Genomic DNA, 24,089 nt, shown 5'->3' with positions numbered 1-24,089 from the left:
ACGGGCTGTGCTTTCGTCAGCTCGCTGGTGAAATTCATCCTGAACACCGCCTTCAGTGTTGCCATTCTTCATTCGAGTTAATCAAGTTGTCGGGTTCCCGAATCTCCCGGAGTTGATTATGGTATGGTGATGACGAAAGCTTCACCAAGACGGAGGTTTTTGTTTTCTTTTCTCAAATTATTGCACATGAATTTTTAAGTTCTTGTTGGGAATGACTGATCCCCGAAAACCGGATTTGACACTAAATCGAATCCCTAAATCAATGCGGAAGACGAAGCCCGGGAAAACACGTATCACCGATCGTAAAGCATACCACGGAGTCGAGCGTACCTTGTTAGCCACAGATTAAACACCGTCGTCAATGGAGGAAGAGAATCCGGTCGATGAAGCCTTGAAGGGAAGAAATTGGAAGCCGTATGCCTCTTGTTCTTCGGGAGAGAAAACGCGGGGAGAGAAGCGTACGTTGATTGTGCCAAAGGGTGCTTCTCTCTCTCTCTCTCTCTCTCTCCTCCCTTTTATACCTTCCCCCATCCACGGGCCCTATTCCCGTGGGCCGGGCTTTTTGGGCCCAACTTGGGCGGACGGGCCAACTCAGGCCCATCTCATAAATCCATCATCTCCCACTCGCACATGGTGGTACAAAACCAACATGGGCGGACAGAACCTACTCAGCCTCATCGGAGAAAAATCCATCATAGACTTTCTCTTAACATGGTGGGCGAACAGAATTCTCTTTTCCTCTCTTCAACATTCATACCGGTGAATAATTCGTGCGACCAGCATACTTTGAGAGCTCGTTGCTATACATCTGTTAGGAATATATAGCAGCTCATAATGAGCGTCACACTCCGAGTAGATTTAGTATGCAGTACCCTAGATCGATCGATCACATTTATATCTCTCTTGATCTCTTTCAAACAATGATATATTGTATTCACAATTATGATTATCACAAAAACAGTCATAATTGGTTAACCGGTGAATACAAAACTATAATGTGATTCTCCAAAATCAATTTTCCTCTTCCCTTCAAACTCTCAATTTCAGTTCAGCTTGCTTTTCTAGAAATGCCCCATTAGATCGCATCAAAATCATGATCATTGGCAACATCCTAAGATAACAAACACTAAATAGAAATCTTGAGAATAAGTAAGAGTCATGAGGGGACTAAAAATTGAGGAATTCTTTTCCTCAAGAGTCTCACATGACATAAAAAAAAAATTGAGATCAAACTTTTGCCACTCTTATTAGTCGTCTCATGCATACGTAGTATGAAATACGTATTACGGTATTAACTCCTTTCCCATGGAGCGTATGTCTACACCTTTCAATACCGTACAGATGATAGTTCAGACATACCCAATGTCTAACTTGAGTTCACGTATCTACTCATTTACAAAATTCATCAGAACTCACATCTGGCATCATAGACAGATAAAGTAAAACATGTGGGGGTATTTTTTTACTTTCGGACATAGTAAGTATTATGTCCTCATCTTAACACTCAGTTAAGGCGACATACGTGTTTTAAGCTTGAGCTCTCGATTATCACCTAGATAATAAGCTTAAAAACAGTCTCATCTCTATTTATCACACAGTAAATAGAGGCGATTACCCGTGTGAGTGGGCTAATCTTATATCTGTCCGACATACTTCTCAACTTAAAGTAATGCACTAAGCATTAAGATGCATAAAGATCAAACAAAGATTCATAGGCATTAATGATGAAAACACAAATTCATCAAATTGTGAACACTTAGGGAAATTACAATATTTAGTACATCGTCTCTACGCAGTCCTAGAGATTTCACATGGCCACAAAGCACATCTCTAGGTATTGGCTTTGTTATAGGATCTGCAACCATTCTATGCGTAGTATGTACTCTAAGTTCACATCATTTCGTGCAACCATATCCTTGACAAAATTATACTTTGTATCTATATGTTTGGTCTTGCCATGATATTTGGATCTTTAGTGTACACTTTTGCTGCTTGATTATCATAGTTTAACTAATAACAAATCTGCAGCACTTCCAATAACACCTAAATGATCCAATAATCTCTTAAGCCAAATATCTTCTTATACTGCTGCTGATAATGTCACGAACTCAGTTTCCATCGTGGACAAGGCTATACACTTTTGTTTCTTACTGCTCCAACATATGGTGCCATTATTCGGTAAGAGAACAAATCCAGAGGTAGATTTCCTTTCATCTAAATCTCCTTCTCAATCAGCATCATAATAGCCTTAGAGTCGCAGATCCTTTCCTCAATGACTCAGCGTATAATCAGCAGTTCCCTTTAGATACCTTAGTATTCTCTTAACGGCTTTCTAATGTGCTTGACCTGGATTGGATTGGTAACTACTCATCATTCCAACTGCAAAGCATATGTCGAGTGTTGTACACATCATAGCATACATCAAGCTCCCAACAAAGACCAGCATAAGGAACATATTTTGTTTGTTCCTTCTCTTGTGGAGTCCTTGGACACAGTCTATGGCTCAATCCTTCACCTTTTGCAATAGGAGTGTTTATGGGTTTACAATCCCATATCATTCATCTCAAAGTTGGAAGACAACTATCTCTTGACAGTATTAACCAACTCCATATTGCTTCTGGCAATCAGTATATCATCAACATATAATGATATGATCACAAATTGATCCTTGGATCTTTTGATATATACACAATGATCCTCATCAATCATTGTAAACTCATATGCCATTATGGCATTATGAAAACGCATATACCATTGTCTTGACAACTGCTTAAGGCCATATATCGACCCCCAAAGTCGACATACCTTTTCTTCTTGGCCTTTCACTATGAAACCAGCAGATTATTCCATATATGTTTCTTTCTCTAATTTTCCATTGAGGAAAGCAGTCTTTACATCCATATGATGCAACTCAAGATCCATACTAACCATTATTGCCAGAATAATGCGAATCTAGGTAAATCTTACTACAGGAGAAAATGTATCTTAATAATCAATTCATTCCTGTTGATTATACCTTTTCTTCACAAGGCGAGCCTTATGCCTTTCAATCGAGCCATCAGCCTTTCGCTTTATTTTGAGAACCCATTTGTTCCCAATAGCTCTGCGTCCTTTTGGCAGATCAACCAGTTCCTAGACTTAGTTTGATTTCATCGACTCCATTTCCTCTTCCATTGCATGAATCCATTTTTCCTTATTAGGGCAATTCAGAGCCTCATTAATATTTCTTGGCTCATCCTCATCTTGTGGAGCAACAATAAAAGTTTCCATTTCAATGTCAAAACATCGACGGGGAATGCTTTGGCGACTTGTTCACCGTATGGGAGATTGTACACTTAGCACATCATTCCCCATTATGCTCCCACTTGAATTAGGTAATGATGATGTCGTCTCATCATGTGATTGCAATTGAGAATGAGTTGAATTCAATTCATCACTTCTCATATTACTCCCACTTGGATGAACTCCACTACATCATTATCCCGATCCAAGGTCTCAAATAGGAGTAATCTTCTCCTATTTCGCCCTTCTTAGGAAATTCATTCACTAAGAATGTGACATCCCGTGATTCAAATTCAGTTATACTCCCACTTTCCAGCTCACCAATGAACACATACCCTTTCGAGTGTTCGGAGTATCTCATGAAAATACTCTTATTTCCTTTGGGACATAATTTCCCAAACTTGTGAGAGGACTCATGAGTATAGGCAGCACAACCCCATGACTCAAGAAAACCTAAGTCCGGTTTTCTACCTGTCCATAACTCATATGGAGTGGAACTAATTGATTTGGAAGGCACTTGGTTAAGTATATAGGCAGCAGTTAACAACGCATCACTCCAAAAAGTGATATGTAAGTTAGCATGCGCCATCATAGACCTAACCATTTCCAGTAGGGTTCTGTTTCTTCTCTCTGCAACACCATTTTGTTGAGGAGTATATGGAATAGACAACTGTATTTCTATTCATTTTCATCACATTATTTTCTGAACTCATCGATAAATATTTTCGACCTCGATCGGATCTAAATACTTTTATTTTCTTGTCTAATTGATTCTCTACCAGGTCGTAAACCTTTTGAAACAACTTATCGCTTCAGATTTATGAGAAACCAAATAGACACATCCGAATCGAGTATGATCATATATTAAAAGTGATGAAATAGACAGCCCCATGCCTTCCTCTCACATTCATTGAACCACAAACGTCATAACGGATTAAATGCAGAGGAAATTCAGCTCTTTTACATTTTCTAAATGGTTTCCTTGTCGTTTTCCCTTATAGGCAATGCTCACATATGGACAAATCAACTTTTTCAATATTGCCCAACAAGCCCTCTTTGGCTAGTCTTTTCATATGTTGCTGGCCCATATAACCAAGTCTAGCATGCCACATATTCACATCTTTATCATATGAAGTAGAAGACGTGAAACAAACATTCACATCATTATCATGTGAAGTAGAGAAGACGTGAAACAAGGGAATAACAATTATTGACATCGCCATAGTCAACATCTATTACAATAAAACCATCCAGAAAGTGACCACAACTATAGTAATTCATATCCAAATACAAATCTACACCTCTATTATGGAAGTTCATATAAAAACCAAGCTTGACCAACATCAAAACAGACACTAAATTTCGACGAATCTCTAGAGCATATGGAACGTCATGTAGGAACAAGATGCATCCACCACGCATGTTCAATTGGCAGGTGCCAATCCCTTTAACTTCATTTCTGGAGTTATATCCCACATATATATCCACTTAGTTCGAGTTGGTATCGTCGGAATTCCACGAAGGATTCTCTATCCTTCGCTACATGGTCTGTCTTTCTTGAATCTACAGTCCACAAAGGATTGGATTCAGCCAATAATGCAGAACTTGACACATAATCAAAGTTCTCAAATGTACAAGAGGTGTTTACCTTTTTCAGCTCACAACAATTGCGAGCATAGTGACCCTTCTTGTCACATTTGTAACATCTCACCCTTGACATTTTCTTCACTTGAGGACGTTTTCCTCTCTTGTGTTGGTTAACTCTTGATCTCTTGCAATAAGGACTTGATCCTTTGCATTCCCACATATTGAACGAATCAATACGCTTGCGCTTAGAGCTCAAAGCCCTTTCGAGCTAGGACCAAAGCATAGCCAATGTCTATTTTCAGCTCAAATGCCGATAGGCAGTCCTCTACTAGCTCAAGGTGGCACACAACATCCTCTAGATCTTCCATAATATGGTCAAGAGCTTCTAGTGCTTCTTGCTTTTCCAGCACATATTGAATCTTCGTATTCAATATTTCACAATAGTTGCCGTTCATATAAGCAATCACGTTTTTAGTTGCTGAAACCATCAGTCTGAACACATCAGACATTCATGCACGAATAATTAATGCCTATCATTTATGCATCCCTATTTACATAGACCCATCATATTAATGAATAATTTCAAGTAAGGTTTCATAATCAAAAGGTCACTACGTTTCCAATCATCCTCCAAAAATCCTAACTTAAAACTATCATTAATATGATTGTCATATGCAAAATCAATTCTATGAAGTTATAAAAACTTCTATAACTACCCACAGCTAACTACCCACAGCAATCAGCATTAACAGAAAGCAAATATTATCTAACATCCAATATAATAACAGTGCTTTCACATAATACAACTATACATTACACTAAGCAATATATACAAAGAGAAATATCAACATGGAAAGAGATATTTACAGCCATAAAACATCTCATAATTAATCTAAGAAATAATTAGGGAATGTCCCTTCTAATCTATCAGTCAAAACATATAAGAAATTTGAAGGCACATTTGCCAACCATGGAAAAACATTTGGAGAGCTCTCATGTCGCCACCAAGGCGCATTCACTCTGCGCCATGTGGCGCTCAATCTAAGGATTGAAGTTTTGGCCAACTCAATCCTATAGTATTCTCTTACAAAAGCTTCCACTAGCCCCTTGTAATCCGGGACCACGTTGACCTCCCATAGCCGATCTAACACTGCTTGCCATTCAGGTGGAAGAGTGTTCATCAAAGCCGGCACCTTCTCAAAATCCGGCATAAAATAACCATTCCAGATGATTTCCTGTATCATCTTATTGACCTTGACCATGTGTGATACTAAATCACCATCAAGCCACCGATAATCAGCTAACTCTTTCATCAGCCCTTTTCGCCTAGCTCTTCCTTCGTCCGTTCTTGGGATTGCGGGTATCCGTGCATAACGCATCATAGTTTCTACAACAAATGCAGAACTAAAATGGATCATTTATAATCCATAATAAACAAAATGGAAAATACATAAATTTCCATGATTCATGCAACAAATGCAGAATAAAAATGGATTACCTACAACCCACACGGACATAATTAAAAAAAGAAACAAATTCCTTTTTTTTTTTTTTTTTTTTTTTTTTTTTTTTTTTCGGGTCAACGGTCAACGGTCGTCGGACCGGTCGGGCCGGTCGGACCGACGCACGTGCCGCGCGCGTACGGGGGATGACGTCACGCAGACGTCATCCGCACGTGCCTGCCACGTACCTTGGTCTCTGGTGGGTCGGGTCGCCGGCCGGTGACCGTCCGGCGAAACGACGTCGGCGATGACGTCATCGGTGACGTCATCCGAGCGGTTACCGACCGTTGGATGACGTCAGCACGCGTCGGTCCGCGGACCGGCGCGCGTGCCGTTCGCCGCTGTCGCCGGCGCGCACGTGCCGGTTCGTCACCGGCGCGTGTGGCGCACGCGCTGCCCATTGCCGCCGCTTCGGGCGCGTGGCGCCCACGCGCAGCGGCTTGTGGCCGCGCGTGTGGCGCGTGCGTGTCGTCCGGCGACGCACAACATGTCGCCGGACTCGTCTCGACGTCCTCTTTCACCCAGTGCTTTCATAATTTAATTTCGACTTACGAAAACGCAGAAAAATGGCCGAACAGCGCTCGGGTGTCGGGATTTTCGCCCCGATCCATACGGCCGAATGTTTTCGCGAAAAAATCAATCAAAAACATCAAATTGATCGGGAAAACGTGAACTAGGGCTCTGATACCAATGTTGGGAATGACTGATCCCCGAAAACCGGATTTGACACTAAATCGAATCCCTAAATCAATGCGGAAGACGAAGCCCGGGAAAACACGTATCACCGATCGTAAAGCACACCACGGAGTCGAGCGTACCTTGTTAGCCACAGATTAAACACCGTCGTCAATGGAGGAAGAGAATCCGGTCGATGAAGCCTTGAAGGGAAGAAATTGGAAGTCGTATGCCTACTGTTCTTCGGGAGAGAAAACGCGCGGGAGAGAAGCGTACGTTGATTGTGCCAAAGGGTGCCTCACTCTCTCTCTCTCTCTCCTCCCTTTTATACCTTCCCCCATCCACGGGCCCTATTCCCGTGGGCCGGGCTTTTTTGGGCCCAACTTGGGCGGACGGGCCAACTCAGGCCCATCTCATAAATCCATCAGTTCTGTAATAGAGATAATGTTCGATCTAACAAGCTACAAGACGTCCAGTCTGTTCCTTAATTCATTCTCTGCGTTTGCTATCAAAGCCTCTCCTTCTCAAGGACAAGAATAAATGAGGCCTTTCTTTGAGGAAATTTAAGAATCAACCGGCCAAACATTTAACCAAAACTTGAATGCGAGCAAAGATTATGATTTCAGTTTGTGAAAATTTAGACTTTACTAATGTTGAAACAACGATATTAGAAAGACAAGCGCATTCATAGCGTAAAATGATTTAGGAAGAAATTCTGAAAATTACTGAACTACACAAACGCCGGTGGTTAGGCGTTAACGCCCATCGCCTGTCTTTGTTATGCTCCTTTAGCTGTACATAAAGCTCCCTTGCGGTAATAATTAGCCTTGCGGCGAAAATTGTTGCCTGGCTAATGGATGGCATAGTGAAGTGAGCAATATGATGGCATCAAAATGAGTCAAGAGGTGGAAGAAAGAAATGAATTTGGTATTTAGATATGCTCTCTCCCGAGGCATTATTGAAGCGTTGTAAAAAGCTTGTAGCACACTCATAAATTAACTCACTCGAGAAATTGTCTCTGTTGATTGATCCCACATCGAGCACAATTGATTTTGTGCTTTGGTATACAGGTAGACACTTCCTCAAGAGGTCACCTAAGCTTCATCTAATTTAGACATAAATTGAAATTCCAATGCTGAACCTTACCACAATGTTAGTCTCTTATGAGTTGATTTCAATGATCAGGAAATGCTCCCCTCTTGTTTGGTGTGCAATTTGATATGTCATGTTCCCTTCACCATCTTTAAAATTCACTAGGAGTGACAACTTATTCAAATCTTATTGTCCCACTCTCATTGACCAAGTCATCGCAACATGAAAATATAAGGATTAAGATCCTATAGACTTATAACTGAAACTCATTTGGTCCCATTCATTCACATTGTTCTCACCTAGAAAGAATTAAAATCCACTGAGGAAAAAAAAAACCAAAGGATGGCCGAGAAGAATGATTTGAGATTCTGGATATTGATATACTTCGGGGACAAGAACCAAGATGGTTCCTACGCGTACCTGAGAAAACCTTTGAAAAAAGGCAATGTAAAGTAATATAGCAAATTGGTTCATATAAGAATATGATAGCATTTTGGGAAGAAAGATGGTAAGAGATGCACTCCTGTTGATGAATTATAAGGTCATTAATATCAATCCCTACAAAACTCTGTGTATTTCAACGCTTGGTTAATTTTTATACAAAAAAGTAATAAACTTTCATGTATTTAAGGTATTTTTGACTTACTAATAATATTAACTCGTGAATAATGAATATTTTCTTTTAAATAAATTTCAATGTGCATAGTAAAATTTTTATTGAGAAAAAAATATTTAGATAGATGCGAATAATAACTCGTCATATATTTTTTTGAACTTTAAAAAGTTATTACCATCGATTTCATGAAGTTCTCGACCAAAAAAAAAAAAAAATCTGATGGAGCCCACCATTTATAATGATCCTCATTCAATTTATCTTATGATTATTTTGCGTACACGTATTAAAAAGCCCGTATTTATGGGAAATTATTGACTTGTAAAAAATGCAAGTAGCTTTTTAATTCTCAAAATCCTTTTGGCTTCCTATCATTTCCCCCCACTCTTTGAGAAATATTTACCTATATTCGAATACAACGTACCAAATGAATCACGGCTCTTAATCTCCACCTGAGGACCAGGCGGGCCCCACCTGCCTGTCCACAAGATCAGCGGCCGAGATTCAATTGGTCCAGGAACCAAATTCCCCCGACCCGCCCTTCCTTCGTGCTTTGTCCCGAAGCACATCGACAGTCCCAAAGTCAACTCTTTGACCAGACCGAACGCCAAGATTACTGCACAATCTCTCTTTGGACGATCGTCTTCTACATCCCATCCGAAGCGACCACCGAACTGTCCCGCGATCGCGATGGGGTTCAAGTTCATCCTGCACGCGCCGTGTCGTTCTCCGACGACGTGCGGCTCTTCCTTCGCGTGGTGCTCGTCCTGCCAGCCGCCGCCGCTCGGCTACCACCGCGCGCCCCGCGGCGTGTCCGCCATGTTCGCCGCCATGATGCTCGCGGACTGTAAGCCGCTCTCTTACTCTTCCTTTTTTCTCTTCCGCCTCAAAGCTCACCAACCCAAAAGATGGAAATGAAAAACCTGGTCTTCAAACTTCGTTGCATCTTTGTCAGGGCCTTGGGACTGCTCGCTCCGACCGTGCTCGCGTTAGTCAAGTCGAAAGCGTCCAAAATCTTCCGCAAACCCATCGCGACGGTCAAGAGAGAGGAGACGAACAACCCCGGAACCGCGGCGACGCGCCGGCGCCGGCCGGTGAGGAGTACGAGGTGTTCCTGAGCTTCAGGGGGCCGGACACTCGCACGGGGTTTACCGATTGCCTCTACCACGACATGCTCAGTGCCGGAACCCGCGTCTACCGAGATGACGAGGAGCTCCGCGTCGGCAGGGAGATCGGCGGCGAGCTCATGCGGGCGCTCGACGTGTCCAAGATCTGCGTGCCCATCTTCTCCAGGGACTACGCGTCGAGCTCGTGGTGCCTCCGCGAGGTCGCCCACATGGTTGACTGCGTGGCTCGGTCGAAGGGGAATAAGGAGATCTTGCCGGTGTTCTTCAACGCGTCGCCTTCGGATGTGAAGCTCAGGACTGGGCTGTACAGGAATGCCATGGCCAAGCACAGGAAGAAGTTTGGGGATGAGGAAGCGAAGAGGTGGGGGGATGCTCTTGTTGAAGTTGCTGAATTGAAGGGATGGGACCTCAAAACGAGAGGGTAATTACTAATTTCTCAATTTGCTGTTCTTTTGTTAATATTTTCGTGTCATTTATACACAATCTGATTGTTTTATTAGAATGGACAATTTGAACTCCTCAGTCTTTGCCATTTTCTGCATAAATAAGATTTCTGGGAATTTCGACAGTTTGAAATGCGGGAAGAAGTTGGCAGTAATTGTACATTGTCTGGGGTCTCTGTTGGCTGCTAGTATATTCTGTGTTTGGTGGGGTCACTGATGTATAGACTCGCAAAATCTGGCAGACTCCATTTTAGTAGTCAATGATCAACTTTCAAGATTAATGAGCTTGGGGAATCTGTATTCTGTTCCTGACTTTCATCGGCCTTTCCATCAGTGGTAAGTGGTGACCGGTAGGAGCAAACTGATGAGTTGATTAACTCTCCGCTTTGGTCATACTCACTCATATACCAACCACAACAGGAAGTTCCACAAAAAAATTTCAGTCATTTGGCTAGTTTAGAATGCAATTTCTGACTTCAGAGTAGAGTTCAAACAGAGACCAAACAAAAAAAATCAAGTGGGTAAATCATAATTAAGCATCCTATAAAGAAGGCATTTGCAATGAGATGATATTGCACACCTCCTCTGTCATACATGTGGATTCCATAGTTCTAGAACCTACAAATACTTGAGGGTGCATACAAGTTCCAAGATATTCAAAACTTTTGCCTGTATGTTATGCCTTGTCTGAAATCTAATATCACATCCGTACGCTGATGTTTGAAGGAGTGAAGCAACTAGTGGTTTCTGAGGAATGCTTTATTTTAGCAACCTGCCTCCTTTTCCTCGCCCCTCTTTTACCCTTCACTGGATATTTTTTACTCTTTTTCTGAACTTCTTTTCATCAGTTCTTCCTTTTATGTTTTCTTTCTGCTCTGGCTCAACTCAATTCTTTTAATTGAACTTACAAGTCCAGTTATTTATTCCATCCTGCTCAATCTAGCTTGGAAATCATTCATGAAGCTGGAAGAACTTTAAGCTTAAGTTGCATTCCTATTGATAGTATAAAAAGAACTAAAAAAAATAGAGAATTTATATTGTTGGGAGAATTTATATTGTTGGGAAAGAGGTATAAAACATGGGAACTCTGTCTAGTATGTAAAATTTTACCTTTGTACAATGTGCATGTTTCTTGAACTGACTCCTTGTTTGCAAATCATCTATGAGTAAATCCAAATACTTTTGCTTTGACTTGAAAGATATGATAACATCTCCATTTACCATCTTCTTTTAACTGAGGCAGTTCATATATGTGGCAGGCATGGGGAAACTATATAGTTGATCATCCGAGAGGTTTAGGTTAAGTTGAAGATAAAACATAAGTATGTGACAAATCAGCTGGCTGGAGTGGATGATCATGTAGAAGACATAATTAAACTGTTGGATGTTGACTGTGATGGTGTTTGTTTTGTTGGTATTCATGGGATGGGTGGTGTTGGCAAAACAACTTGCGAAGGTTGTCTTCAACCAGCTCTGTTCATACTTCGAAGATTGCTGCTTTCTTGGAGATGTTCAATAATCATCAGTAAAAGGGGGCCTTGTAAATTTGCAGAAACAGTTATATTGTGACACTCTTGACTCTAGATACATGGACAACATTCATGACATTGATGATGGGATTAACCAGATCATGACCAGATACTGTAGTCCCCGAAAACGAATTGCTGATTCTCTGCTACTTGAGGAGGAAGAAGAAGAAGAAGAAGAAAACAACGACAAAGAGAGTGGAGTTGGCAGGAATTCAGGATGAGCAGTCTTCGGCAGCAAGATGAAGCGAAGTCTTGTGGGTTCGAGTGTTCATCGCTGGGTCGGGCAATTTGGAGGTGGCCAGATGGCGAAAGGAGAAGAAGGGTGTGGTGGGGCAGATTTGAGAGAAAGAAGAGAGGGAATTTGGCAATGGGCTGGGGAGTCTGAGCGTTTCAAGGATAAGACGAAGATTGAGGATGGTTCGTCGCACACGGTCAACTGGAAGGATGAATCAGGTGATGATAAAAAAAAACTATTTCAAGTTCTGAGCTTTTTGTTGTGAAAAATGATGTTTTTCAATGCTAAGTTTCCTTAGTGTGGACGATCTGTCAGATGTTTGATTGTTTGCAAGTGTCTTATGCTATGTATGGTTTGAGGGAAATGAGATGGTATCAGAATTGGAGTTGCTTTTCATGACATGCATGTGTGCATGTGTAAATACAATGCTATGGCCAAATTATACCTGTTTCATTTGGAAATTTTTTACCTTGTCTGTGTTGACTCCCCCCCAATCCTTTTGATGTGCTGTAGAATTTAGGCCAAATCTGAAAAGGAATGTTTTTATGAACATTAAACTGGTGGGAAACCAAAGCCCTGTTTTTGCATGTAGTTGTGATGTAGATGGTTCAGGAAAAACGAAATTAATGGTATTAATGCAATAACAGCTTGAGGTCATGAACAATATTGCAGGGTTCCCGGCCTATTTTGTAACACTGCTTAAGTGATAATTCAAAACCTCTTTATGTACAATGGAAGCTTCTTAATGGAGGTTGTCTCGTGATTCTGATCACAAATCTTTATTTGTGGAAAGGGTTCTGTACTTGGCACATACTTCAGTCCTTTCATGCAGCTGGTTGAACCTAAACAGAATGAAGATTGGTGGTATGGACAATTGAGCCAACTGAATTTGTTTTGCTGGTTATATCTGAAGATTATATTCGCTGTGGATAAACAAATCCGAATAAGCCCAAACAGTGAAGCTAGGACGTGAAGGTTAAGAGGTTTCGGGGCAAGAGGCTATATGCTGTAGTTGGACTGGGTGTATCCAACATTAGTTTATCCTTTTAATCTTTTATAAAGTGTACCAGCCATGCCCAGATGGATCAAATCTGGTTACCCATGTAGGAATATAACCTCTTTCAGCAATTTGATTCACCATAATAGCTAGGGGTGTGCATGTTAGTGGAACACAAATAACATGCCTATTCACATCAAACACCCCAGTTGAGACATGATAAGTGATGAGTAACATCTTCTATACGCTCCCATGAAAATGTTCTCTTTCATCACAATTAAATGAAGGATTGTGAGTGATTGTTGCTTGCATGGTCCTCTATCCAGGACAATAGAGGAGAAGAGAATATGTTCAACCTGGAATTTGCAGGGAGTCTTTTGTATCTCTGTGAATAAGAATGAACTCCACAAAATGGAGGATTTGTGGAAAGAATTGGAAGTTCTTCTACAGAACGTGAAAGAAAAAGTACAGAGGAAAGATTCTTCTCGTGAACCATGAGTTGACGGAATGTGTTGCCTCTTTTTTCACTGATATAAAGGAAGTCTTGAGCTGCGGCAGTCACCTTTTGGAACAATCCCATAGAACGCTCTCTCTTTTGCCAGAACAACATAGACATGCAGTCAAATCAGTCCAGTGGATGTGAGTCTAAACAAGAACCTGTGGAAGGGATTGAAGAAGTGGAAGCAGAATTAGAAGCTGAGTTAGAGCGCTTGGAGCTTCAGTTGGATGCTGAAGCCTCTTCCAAGCAGTCATATCAGGAAATGATAAAGGTAAGGTTCTATGTGTTCTGATTTTCTGTGTGATTCCCGGATGTAGGGGGCTCTCCGAGAAACACTAGCTTTCCTTGATGCTTGTCTGTGCATGGAATTGGTTGCTGAATTTCGTGTATTCTCACTGTCAAAACCATGATAGTGTTTCAGTTGTTTTGGATGTCTTGGAATGTAAACCACCCTCAATTGAAGTTTCCTTCACTTGTTCCACTGAAGGTGGTACAAGAGCAATCATTTAGAGTGATTCCATTTTTGGATGCATTAGTGTTAACAAATGCTGCAGCAGAGTCTCAACATCTGAAGGTTTTAGGAGAAAAGTTTCTGAGCTTTAGTTTATTCTAATTCTGCATGTTTCACAGTTTGTCCCCTAATTTTGTCAGATTGAACTCCACATGGCGGTTAGATTTTTAGGGCGTGTTTGGTAACGATTATGTTTCTGGGAATAGATTCTGATCAGAAATTATTATTTTTTATTCTGTTCCCGGAAACAATTTCTAAGTATTTTAAGCCGTTTGGTAACTATCCAAAATTTCTTATTCTAGAATAGAATTGTGTTTGGTACCGTGCTCATTAATTCTGTTCCAAATCAATTTATTTTAATTTTTAAATATTTTTTTTTTACTTTTTCCTTTTTCTTCTTTTTTTTTTTTTTTTCCTTTTCTTTCTTTTTTTTTTTTCCTTTTTCTCCTATTTTTCTTCTTCTTTTGGCCGACGACCTCACCGGAGTGTTGCCAACCCTCGTTGGCCGAGCCTCACCTAGTCCCGCCGAGGCTCGGCCTCGCCGGGCCGGGCGAGGCCTACCTGGCCACCGGCGGGGCTGAGTGAGCCTCGCCAGGGTTGGGTGAGGCCCGCTTGGCCACCGGCGAGGCTCGCCCAACCTCGGCGAGGCCGGCTTGGGAGGCTCGGCCAATGAGGGCCGGCGACACTCCGTTGAGGTTGCCAGCCCTCGTCTGGCTGGTGGCTAGGCGAGCCTTGCCGGGGTTGGGCGAGGCCCGCCTGGCCACAGGCGGGGCTGGGCGAGCTTGCTGGTGGCTGGGCTTGCCTCCGGCGAGCTCGCCGGATCGGTTGCCGGCGACCGGCGGCGGACGGTGGCGGCGGCAGACGGGGCGGTCGATGAAGAAGAAGAAAAGAGAAGAAGAAGAAGAGAAAATTGAAGAAGAAGAGTTGGTTTTGATTTTTAGATTTGTTCCCGGAACAAGAATTAACTTTTTTTTTTATTCTTGATTCTGTTTCAAATCTACTTCCGGGAACAAAAAATAGAAATTTGTTCCCGGAACAAAAATTTTACTAAACGCGATTTTGTTCTCAAACTACTCCCGGGAACAAAGAATCAGAATCGGGCCTTGTTTTGATGGTTACCAAATAGGGCCTTGCTCCATTTGCATTCCTGATTTTTTACTTCCATACCGTTGCTACCTACTCATATGTTCAAGCCTTTTAGTACTTAGCACAGAAGGCATGGCAAACTTTCTTCATCACAAGTTCTCTTTTATCTGCATTTGTTCTCTAGTCAAATGCAGAACGGTTTTGCTTTCTATCAGAGTGAAGAGAACCAGTTATAGGCATCAGCTTTTCTGTCACATTTTGGTTTGGTTTGTTTCTGCAAATTATATATACATGACTGAAGTCCTGTCCTGTTTCCAACCTCCTTGTCAATTTACATGCTTAGTGTCTCTTGGTGCTATTGCAAAAGGGAAAAAGAAGAGGAAAAAAATGTATCTTCCTGGCTATTATGTGCAGGGCTTAGTGTTTTCTACAAAGATTGTTGGTCAATTTTATGGTCATTCTTTGTGGTCACACTCAATTTTTGTGAGCAAAAATGTTCTTCTGCGTACCTGTAGAAGGGTGGCAATAGAAACTGCCGAAGGATTTTGAAACGTATGTAAATTTATGCATTGTCTGCTCTCTGGTTTTCGACTTTTTTGCTGTCTCCTCATTTCTGTGAAATATGATTGCTTTCTCTGTCCCTAGACATGGAGGAGGAACTCTAGAATCCAACGAGTTCAGTACTCTGCTCGCTTATGCCTTTTCATAAGTCCGAAAAAAGTTCTCTCTGATGCATACGTTGCTGTTATAGTCCGAAAAAAGTTCTCTCTCATGCATACGTTGCTGTTATAGCTGAACCTTCAGTTCAAGGCCATTGACCGGGAACAATAATTTCCAGTTCTCTCTTGTTTCAGTCATTATGTTTGTGCCTTTGAAGGAGTACCTTCTTTTTTTAGTTGGTTGTCAAAACAAAAGTAATGCAAGGATCTGCTCAAAAGTCAGACCCCTTTTTGGGATAAATTTTAGCTACAGTTGTTTGAGTGTGGTTGATGATTATCTCTTCATCTGAATGTTAGAGCTTACGATCTATAAACTCGGTATAGCAGGTTGCCCCCAAGGAATCTGCTTCAGCAAGTGGCTGTAGCACGAGTTTTGGGAAATTAATGAACCCCAGAGACGAAGTGACTGAAGTTCAGAGCGGAGCAGAGTTCCCCCTGTTGAGCTCGAGAGGAGGTTGCATGAGCAAGATTGCAAGAACAAATCAAAGAGCTTGAAGCATCTTTAGGGCGTATGGAGCATAAGCTATCTGAGAAAGAGAGAGAGATCTCGTGGTGGAAAGACACTGCCCTTCTCCGGTCACAGCACGTATCTGAGCCTTCTCATGGTGGTCTCGCTGACAACGGAACTTCGAAATGTTGAACTCAAAACTGAAAAATTGATTTGAATGGTGTGCTGCTTTTCTTTTCCTTCTCTTATCCTTTCTGTGACCTTCTCTTATCCTTTCTGTGACGGATAAAGGGACACATAAAGAAATGCTATGATCTGATATAGAGCTTGAATTTGCTCGCTCAAATACTTTCATACTCATACAAAGCTTTGTTTTATTAATTTGAGAAGAGAGTCCCATGTGCATTACCCGAATTTACCATATGGTAGTTTTGGTGATTTATGTCAACTAATTTTTCACATATATAATATTTGGGATTGTTCTCCATTTGGACATGCAAAATGTGGCCGGAAAGTTTGAACTCAGAATTTACTAAAATACACATATAATAGAAAGAAGAGTTTGAATAGTACTAGCTTTTTGACAGATTTGATTTAATTTTCATTTTAGAGTGTATGGATTTCAATGTCATATTCTCTGAACTCGAGATCATCTGTCCTCACCCATCATTTATATTCTGTTTGACATGTGAGATTGAAAGCACGATCTGTTAAACAATAAAGCCCATGGATTTTTCTCTTATCTCATCTTTATAAATCAACTTATAGTTCAGGTTATGTGCAAAACTATAAAATGCCCCTGCCGGGGAGAAATCACCTGCACTTTTTCGCAAAAGGGATTTGCTTTAACATGACAAAAGCTATACTTAGAATATGCTGATTTCAAAAGAGGTATATAAAACTAAATGAAATATACATGTGTATGTTTGAAATTCGGCTGAATTGAATAATCTATACCATTTACTTCACTCTTCGTAAAATATTTTTAGTTGAATTAATAAATTATAATATTTAATTATGAATTTGCATTATTCAAAATTAGATTAAGATGAATTACCCCTACATTATTTTAAAAAAATGTAATAGATATTTTATCTAGATCTCCTTTTTTTTGAAACTTAAATTTAACTAGAAATGGAGTTTAACCATTACAAATCAATAAAACCAATACTAATCAATAAAGAGAAAATTGTTCAAAAAGTCCTAAACCCATTATAATTTTGCCGATTCAATTCTAAACATTTTCACTTCTTGCCAATTGAGTCCATTTGGCCAATTTTGGCTGAAAATTGCTAACATGAACGCCAATAGTGTTACGTAGGATTATTGACGTTGACATTGATAATTTTTAATAATATTTTAATAATTTTTAAAAAATTCTTAAATTTTTCTTTTTGCTTTCTCCTTTTCCTTTGGCCAGTGGTCAGCCACGAGCCAAAAGTGATAGCCAGGCAAGGGTGAGCCCCAATGAGGGGAGCCCTCGCCCAAGCCAAGTGAGACTGACTCTCACCCAAACTAGGCAAGGCCAACCCTCGCCCAAGCCAAGGCAACCTTGCCGGGCATCGGCTTGGCCATGGTGACACCCGGCGAGGCTGCCAACCACCCTAGCTTGGGCGAGGGCCAGCTTTGCTAGATCTAGCCTAAGTGAGGCCAACTCTACCTAGGCCTCACTTGGCCAAGGCCAACCGGCCCACCATGGCTAGTGGCTGATCGTCACCTGTGGCCGATAGCCAATCACTAGCAAAAGGAAAATAAGAAAGTAAAAAAAAAAATAAAAAAAATAATAAGAATTCAAAAAATATTAAAGGATTATTAAAATTTGTCCACGTCAACACTGGCGGTCCTATGTGGCATCGCCGATGTCCACATCAATAATTTCCAATCAAAATTGGCCGAATAAACTGAATCGGTAAAAAGTGAAAAAGTTTAAGACTAAATTGGCAAAAGTGCAATAAATTCAATACTTTTTAGACAGTTTTCCCACTTAATAAATGTGAGACACATGGCAAACGCCACCCTCCCAAATTTTTCATCAAGGTTGGAAAAGGAAAAAAGGTTTAAAGGTAATGCCCAAAAGGTAGGCCGACGGCTCTCAAATAGGCACGGGCTCTCCTAAACCCTTGGATTTCTTTTTAAGTTTGAATTAATCTTAAATGATTCTTCATGAAACGAGAGTTGCCATTAGCCTTTTGAGATCGGCTAGAAACTAAGTGAGACATAAGAACTTCTATTATTTCCCATGTAACTAAAGATTAGCTAGGCTCAAGGATTGCTAATAGTTTAATTAGCGCCTTTACGGTACCTCTAACTTTGGCATGTTCATCAGACCGATCAAAACAACTTTTTATTAATTATAAGTCCTAAAGGTTTTTCAAGTCACTACGTGTCCATGCAATGTTTTTTAAGGGTTTACTACTAAGCTTATCCTAACCATTTTAGAGAAGAAAAGAACAAACAATGTATTGAATTTGCGATAATTAAACACCCAATTTATTGAAAGCGCCTAAAGTAAAAACATGAGAAATAAAACCTAATACTTGTCAAGCAAAGAAGATACATGTCCTTGTTATAGAGCCCCAAAGCTGGATTCCTTGTGAGGTAAATGAGAATTTAAATGTGTGCGAAATTAATTTAAATGTATGAAATTAAACTAATAAATTCGAATCTATGCAAAATGAATTATTTACAAAAATGATTACTCTAATCCATAAAACACCCAAAAAAGAACTAAATTAGAAATATGACTTTAGAAAACTAGGAAAGTTCCAAAATTTTCATTTCTGCCCTAATTTAACACTATCCTACATTTTTGGAAAATTTCAGATTTTTCATTTTTTATTATTCTTTTCATTTTTTATATAATTTTATTCAAAAAATAATTCATTGAACTGAACTATGCTTGATTTAAATGAACAGGGAGCAACTCAGAACATGAATACAACATTAATCAAGTTCGAATCAACCTTTTCAAAAGTGAAACTTGATTAGAAAAGATTTGAAACTTGTATCGAGCATTTCATCAAACTTTTGGTGTGCATTGAAATACTCAGAACAGTTTCTCCGAGCCATGTTTATGTGCTTCAATCACGACCTGGAGATGATCTTAAGAAGAAATAAGAAACAATGCTATACAAATACAGACCGAGAGAATAAAACACTCAATAAAAGATCACAAAATCACCAAATCGTGCTAAAAATCCCCTTCAAAGTCACACTGTTCCTGCAAGCGGGTTTAAACCCTGAACGGCCAGACCCGTGCATGCCCAGATTGACGTCCTTATATATAATATATTAAAAGACTCTAAGAAAAGTCCACTCAACCCAAATGAAATCATGTAACGTATAATTTCGAACACAACAAACTTCTCGTAGAATGATCAAGTAGATACTTCAAACCAACCTCTCCAAGTGGCCCACCCGCATGATCCACACTGGCCAGGCGTGGACCAGTCATGGCCCATTTTGGATCGGTCCAGGGCGTATGAACTGCGAAGACAGCAGGCATTTCAACAAACACCTAGAACGTACATCTAAACCAACAAGCTCAAGACAGTTACACGCGGGTGACAACTTATAGGCCTCTCTTCATGAATGAAAAATACCTAAGGATCAACTTGCAAGACCAAATCACACATTTAAATTTGCAACAAAGAGGGATTCAAACGGTCATGCATATACCCAGCAAGCACCACTGGCTCGCGGCCCTCTTTCATTCATTTTTAAACAAATTGTTTCCTTCGATATCTCCTGAAAGCTGAGTCAATACCCTAAACTTGACTCCTAGTGGTTGTATCTGCTCCTTTAATACCTTCTCCAACTATATGTATCCTAGTTTAACTATAAATTTTTTTTACTTCGATATTCCTCCATTTTTCTCAAAATGTCGCTCTTTCCCCGTCTCACGGCCACCCTCCCAACACCGGCGAAAAATTCACACTTTTTGCCCGGACCCGCGGAATAAGGTGTTTTTCAGGGCTCTAGGAGGCCTCCCTGATCTCCATTTAGAACGTGCAACTTATAGTTTGAAAGATATTTGAGTCTACTTTAACTCTCTCGTCGAAGGTTTTGGCTAGTTTTGGCTCGAAGGTTGTGAACTTTCCATTTTTTTTTTTTTATACATTGTTGGGATTAACGGATCCCCAAAAAGCGGATTCGACACTAAATCGAACCCCTAAAACAAATGCGGAAGACAAGCCCGGGAAAATCACGTATCACCGATCCTAAAGCACACCACGGATTCGAGCGTACCTTGTTAGCCACAAATTAGATACTGACGCCGATAAGAGGAAGATAATTTGTCCCTGTTCTATCCGATGACGACAATTCGCTTGGAATGGGAGAAGAAAGTTGCCTTGTGCTTACTGTTTCTTCTATTTGAGAGAGAGAGAGAGCGTTGGAAAGAGAGGGAGACGTACGTACGTTAATGCCAAAAGGTACGTTCTCCCTCTCTCTCCTCCCTTATATATGTCCTTCCAAAAAATAATTAATCGTGCCCCTTCATCCATGGGCCCTACTCTTGTGAGCCGGGCTTTTAGGCCCAACATGGGCGGACGGGCCTTAAGCCCATCACTAATAAAAACCATCATCTCCCACTCGCACATGGTGGGCCGAACAGAATTCTCTTTACCTCTCTTCAACATTCATACCGGTGAATAATCCGTGCGACCAACATACTTTGAGAGCTCGTTGCTATACATCTATTAGGAATATATAGCAGCTCATAATGGGCGTCACAATCTGAGTAGATTTAGTATGCAGTACCCTAGATCAATCGATCACATTTATATCTATCTTGATCTCTTTTAAAAAATGATACATATATTGTATTCACAATTATAATTATCACAAAGACAGTCATAATTGGTCGACCAGTAAATACAAAACTATAATGTGATTCCCCAAAATCGATCTTTCTCTTTCCTTCAAACTCTCAATTTCAGTTCAGCTTGCTTTTCTAGAAATGTCCCATTAGATCGAATCAACTCATGACCATTGGCAACATCCTAAGATAGCAAACACTAAATAGAAATCTCGAGAATAAGTAAAAGTCATGAGGGCACTAAAATTGAGGAACTTTTTTCCTCAAGAGTCTCACACGTCATAAAAGTTGAGATCAAACTTTTTGCCACTCTTATTGGTCGGCTCATGCATACGTAGTATGAAATACGTATTACGGTATTAACTCATTTTCCATGGAGCGTATGTCTACACCTTTCAATACCGTACAGATGATAGTTCGGACATACCCAATGTCTAATTTGAGTTCACGTATCTACTCATTTACAAAATTCATCAGAACTCACATCTGGCATCTTAGACAGATAAAGTAAAATATGTGGGATATTTTACTTTTGGACATAGTAAGTATTATGTCATCATCTTAACACTCAGTTAAGGCAACATACGTATTTTAAGCTTGAGCTCTCGATTATCACCTAGATAATAAGCTTAAAAACAGTCTCATCTCTATTTATCACACAGTAAATAGAGGCGATTACCCGTGTGAGTGAGCTAATCTTTTATCTGTCCGACATACTTTCTCAACTTAAAGTAATGCACTGAGCATTAAGATGCATAAAGATCAAACAAAGATTCATAGGCATTAATAAATGAAAAAACAAAAATTCATAAATGTGAACAACTCAGGGAAATTACAATTCAGTACATCAGACTCTACGCAATCCTAGAGATTTTACATGACCACAAAACATATCTCTAGGTATTGGTTTTGTCATAGGATCTGCTACCATTCTATGCGTAGATATGTACCGTAAGTTCACATCCTTTCGTGCAACCATATCTTTGACAAAGTTATACTTGGTATCTATATGTTTGGTCTTGCCATGATATTTTGGATCTTTGGTGTACGCTATAGCTACTTGGCTATCACAGTTAACCAATAATGGATTTGCAGCTTTCTCAATAACACCTAAATGATCCAAAAATCTCTTAAGCCAAACTCCTTCTTGTACTACTGCTGATAATGCCACGAACTCAGCTTCCATCGTGGATAAGGCTATACACGTTTGCTTCTTACTACTCCATGATATGGCGCCATTGTTCAGTAAGAAAGCAAATCCTGAGGTAGATTTTCTTTCATCTAAATCTCCTCCCCAATCAGCATTTGAATAGCCTTCAAGTCGCAGATCCTTTCCTTGGTAATTCAACTTGAAATCAGCAGTTCCCTTCAGATACCTTAGTATTCTCTTAACGGCTTTCCAATGTGCTGGACCTAGATTGGATTGGTATCTACTCACCATTCCAACTGCAAAACATATGTCGGGTCGTGTACACATCATAGCGTACATCAAGCTCCCAACAACACTAGCATAAGGAACATGTTTCATTTGTTCCTTCTCTTGTGGAGTCATTGGACACAGTCTACGACTCAATCCTTCACCTTTTGCAATAGGAGTGTTTATGGGTTTACAATCTTGCATACGAAATCGTTCAAGAACCTTGTTTATATATGTTTCTTGCGAAAGAGATAACGATCTCTTCGAACGATCTCTTAAAATCTTAACTCCAAGAATGTATGCAGCTTCACTCATATCTTTCATCTCAAAGTTGGAAGACAACCAACTCTTGACAAAAGTATGAACAAACTCCATATTACTTCGGCAATTAGTATATCATCAACATATAATGATATGATCACAAAATGATCCTTGGATCTTTTGATATATACACAATGATCCTCATCAATCATTGTAAAATCATATGCCATTACGGCATTATGAAAACGTATATACCATTGTCTCGATGACTGCTTGAGGCCATATATCGATCTCAAAAGTCGATATACCTTTTCTTCTTGGCCTTTCACTATGAAACCAGCAGGTTGTTCTATATATATTTCTTCCTCTAATTCTCCATTGAGGAAAGCAGTCTTTACATCCATATGATGTAACTCAAGATCCATACTAGCTACTATTGCCAGAATAATGCGAATCGAGGTAAATCTCACTACAAGAGAAAATGTATCTTCATAATCAATTCCTTCCTGTTGATTATACCCCTTCGCCACAAGGTGAGCCTTATGCATTTCTATCGAGCCATCAGCCTTTCGCTTTATTTTGAGAACCCACTTGTTCCCAATAGCTCGTCGTTTTGGAAGATCAACCAGTTCCTAGACTTGGTTTGATTTCATTGACTCCATTTCCTCTTCCATTGCATGAATCCATTTTTCCTTCTTGGGGCAATTCGAGCCTCATTAATATTTCTTGGCTCATCCTCATCTTGTGGAGCAACCATAAAAGTTTCCCTTCAATGTCAAAACGTTGACGGGGAATACTTTGGCGACTTGTTCGCCGTATGGGAGATTGTACACTTTGCACATCATTCCCCATCATGCTCCCACTTGGATTAGGTAATGATGATGTCGTCTCATCATGTGGTTGCAATTGAGAATGATTTGAATTCAATTCATCACTTCTCATATTACTCCCACTTGGACGAACTCCTCTAAGATCATTATCTTGATCCAAGGTTTCAAATAAGGAGTAATCTTCCCCTATTTCGACCTTCTTAGGAAACTCATCATCTAAGAATGTGACATCCCGTGATTCAAATTCAGTTATACTACCACTTTCCTGCTCACCTATGAACACATACCCTTTCGAGTGTTCCGAGTATCTTATGAAAATACTCTTCTTTCCTCTGGGACCCAATTTCCCAAACTTGTGAGAGGACTCATGTGTATAGGCAGCACAACCCCATGGCTTAAGAAAACTTAAGTCCGGTT

At 40.2% G+C, this 24,089-nt stretch overlaps 1 protein-coding gene across 2 annotated transcripts; it reads left to right on the top strand.

Annotated features, from left to right (window-relative positions):
* The first annotated feature begins 9,848 nt into the window (after positions 1–9,848).
* LOC104450904 lies at positions 9,849–16,600 on the top strand. 2 transcript variants are annotated; one of them, XR_005549029.1, is made up of 4 exons: positions 9,849–10,299; positions 11,581–12,303; positions 12,879–13,852; positions 16,225–16,600. XR_005549029.1 is itself a non-coding variant. In XM_018875913.2 (2 exons), the coding sequence occupies exons 1-2, from the start codon at positions 13,697–13,699 to the stop codon at positions 16,390–16,392; spliced, it is 327 nt and encodes a 108-aa protein (XP_018731458.2). In that variant the 5' UTR covers positions 12,575–13,696; the 3' UTR covers positions 16,393–16,600. The 2 variants fall into 2 exon arrangements, 1 of the variants encoding a protein (XP_018731458.2); XM_018875913.2 differs by lacking the exons at positions 9,849–10,299; positions 11,581–12,303 and having other exon boundaries at positions 12,575–13,852; positions 16,222–16,600.
* Positions 16,601–24,089: the final 7,489 nt, after the last annotated feature.

The sequence above is a fragment of the Eucalyptus grandis genome, chromosome 3 (genome assembly GCF_016545825.1).
Source record: "Eucalyptus grandis isolate ANBG69807.140 chromosome 3, ASM1654582v1, whole genome shotgun sequence".
Classification (NCBI taxonomy): Eukaryota; Viridiplantae; Streptophyta; class Magnoliopsida; order Myrtales; family Myrtaceae; genus Eucalyptus; species Eucalyptus grandis.
Note: the sequence above shows the minus strand (reverse complement) of the source record. Positions and strands in the feature narration are given on the sequence as shown.

Bases quoted from the DNA above. Each gene is read 5' to 3' on its own strand.
- LOC104450904 (XM_018875913.2), top strand. From the start codon at position 13,697: ATGCAGTCAAATCAGTCCAGTGGATGTGAGTCTAAACAAGAACCTGTG. The intron at 13,853-16,221 runs GTAAGGTTCTAT...AACTCGGTATAG, and splicing joins CATATCAGGAAATGATAAAG to CAGGTTGCCCCCAAGGAATC.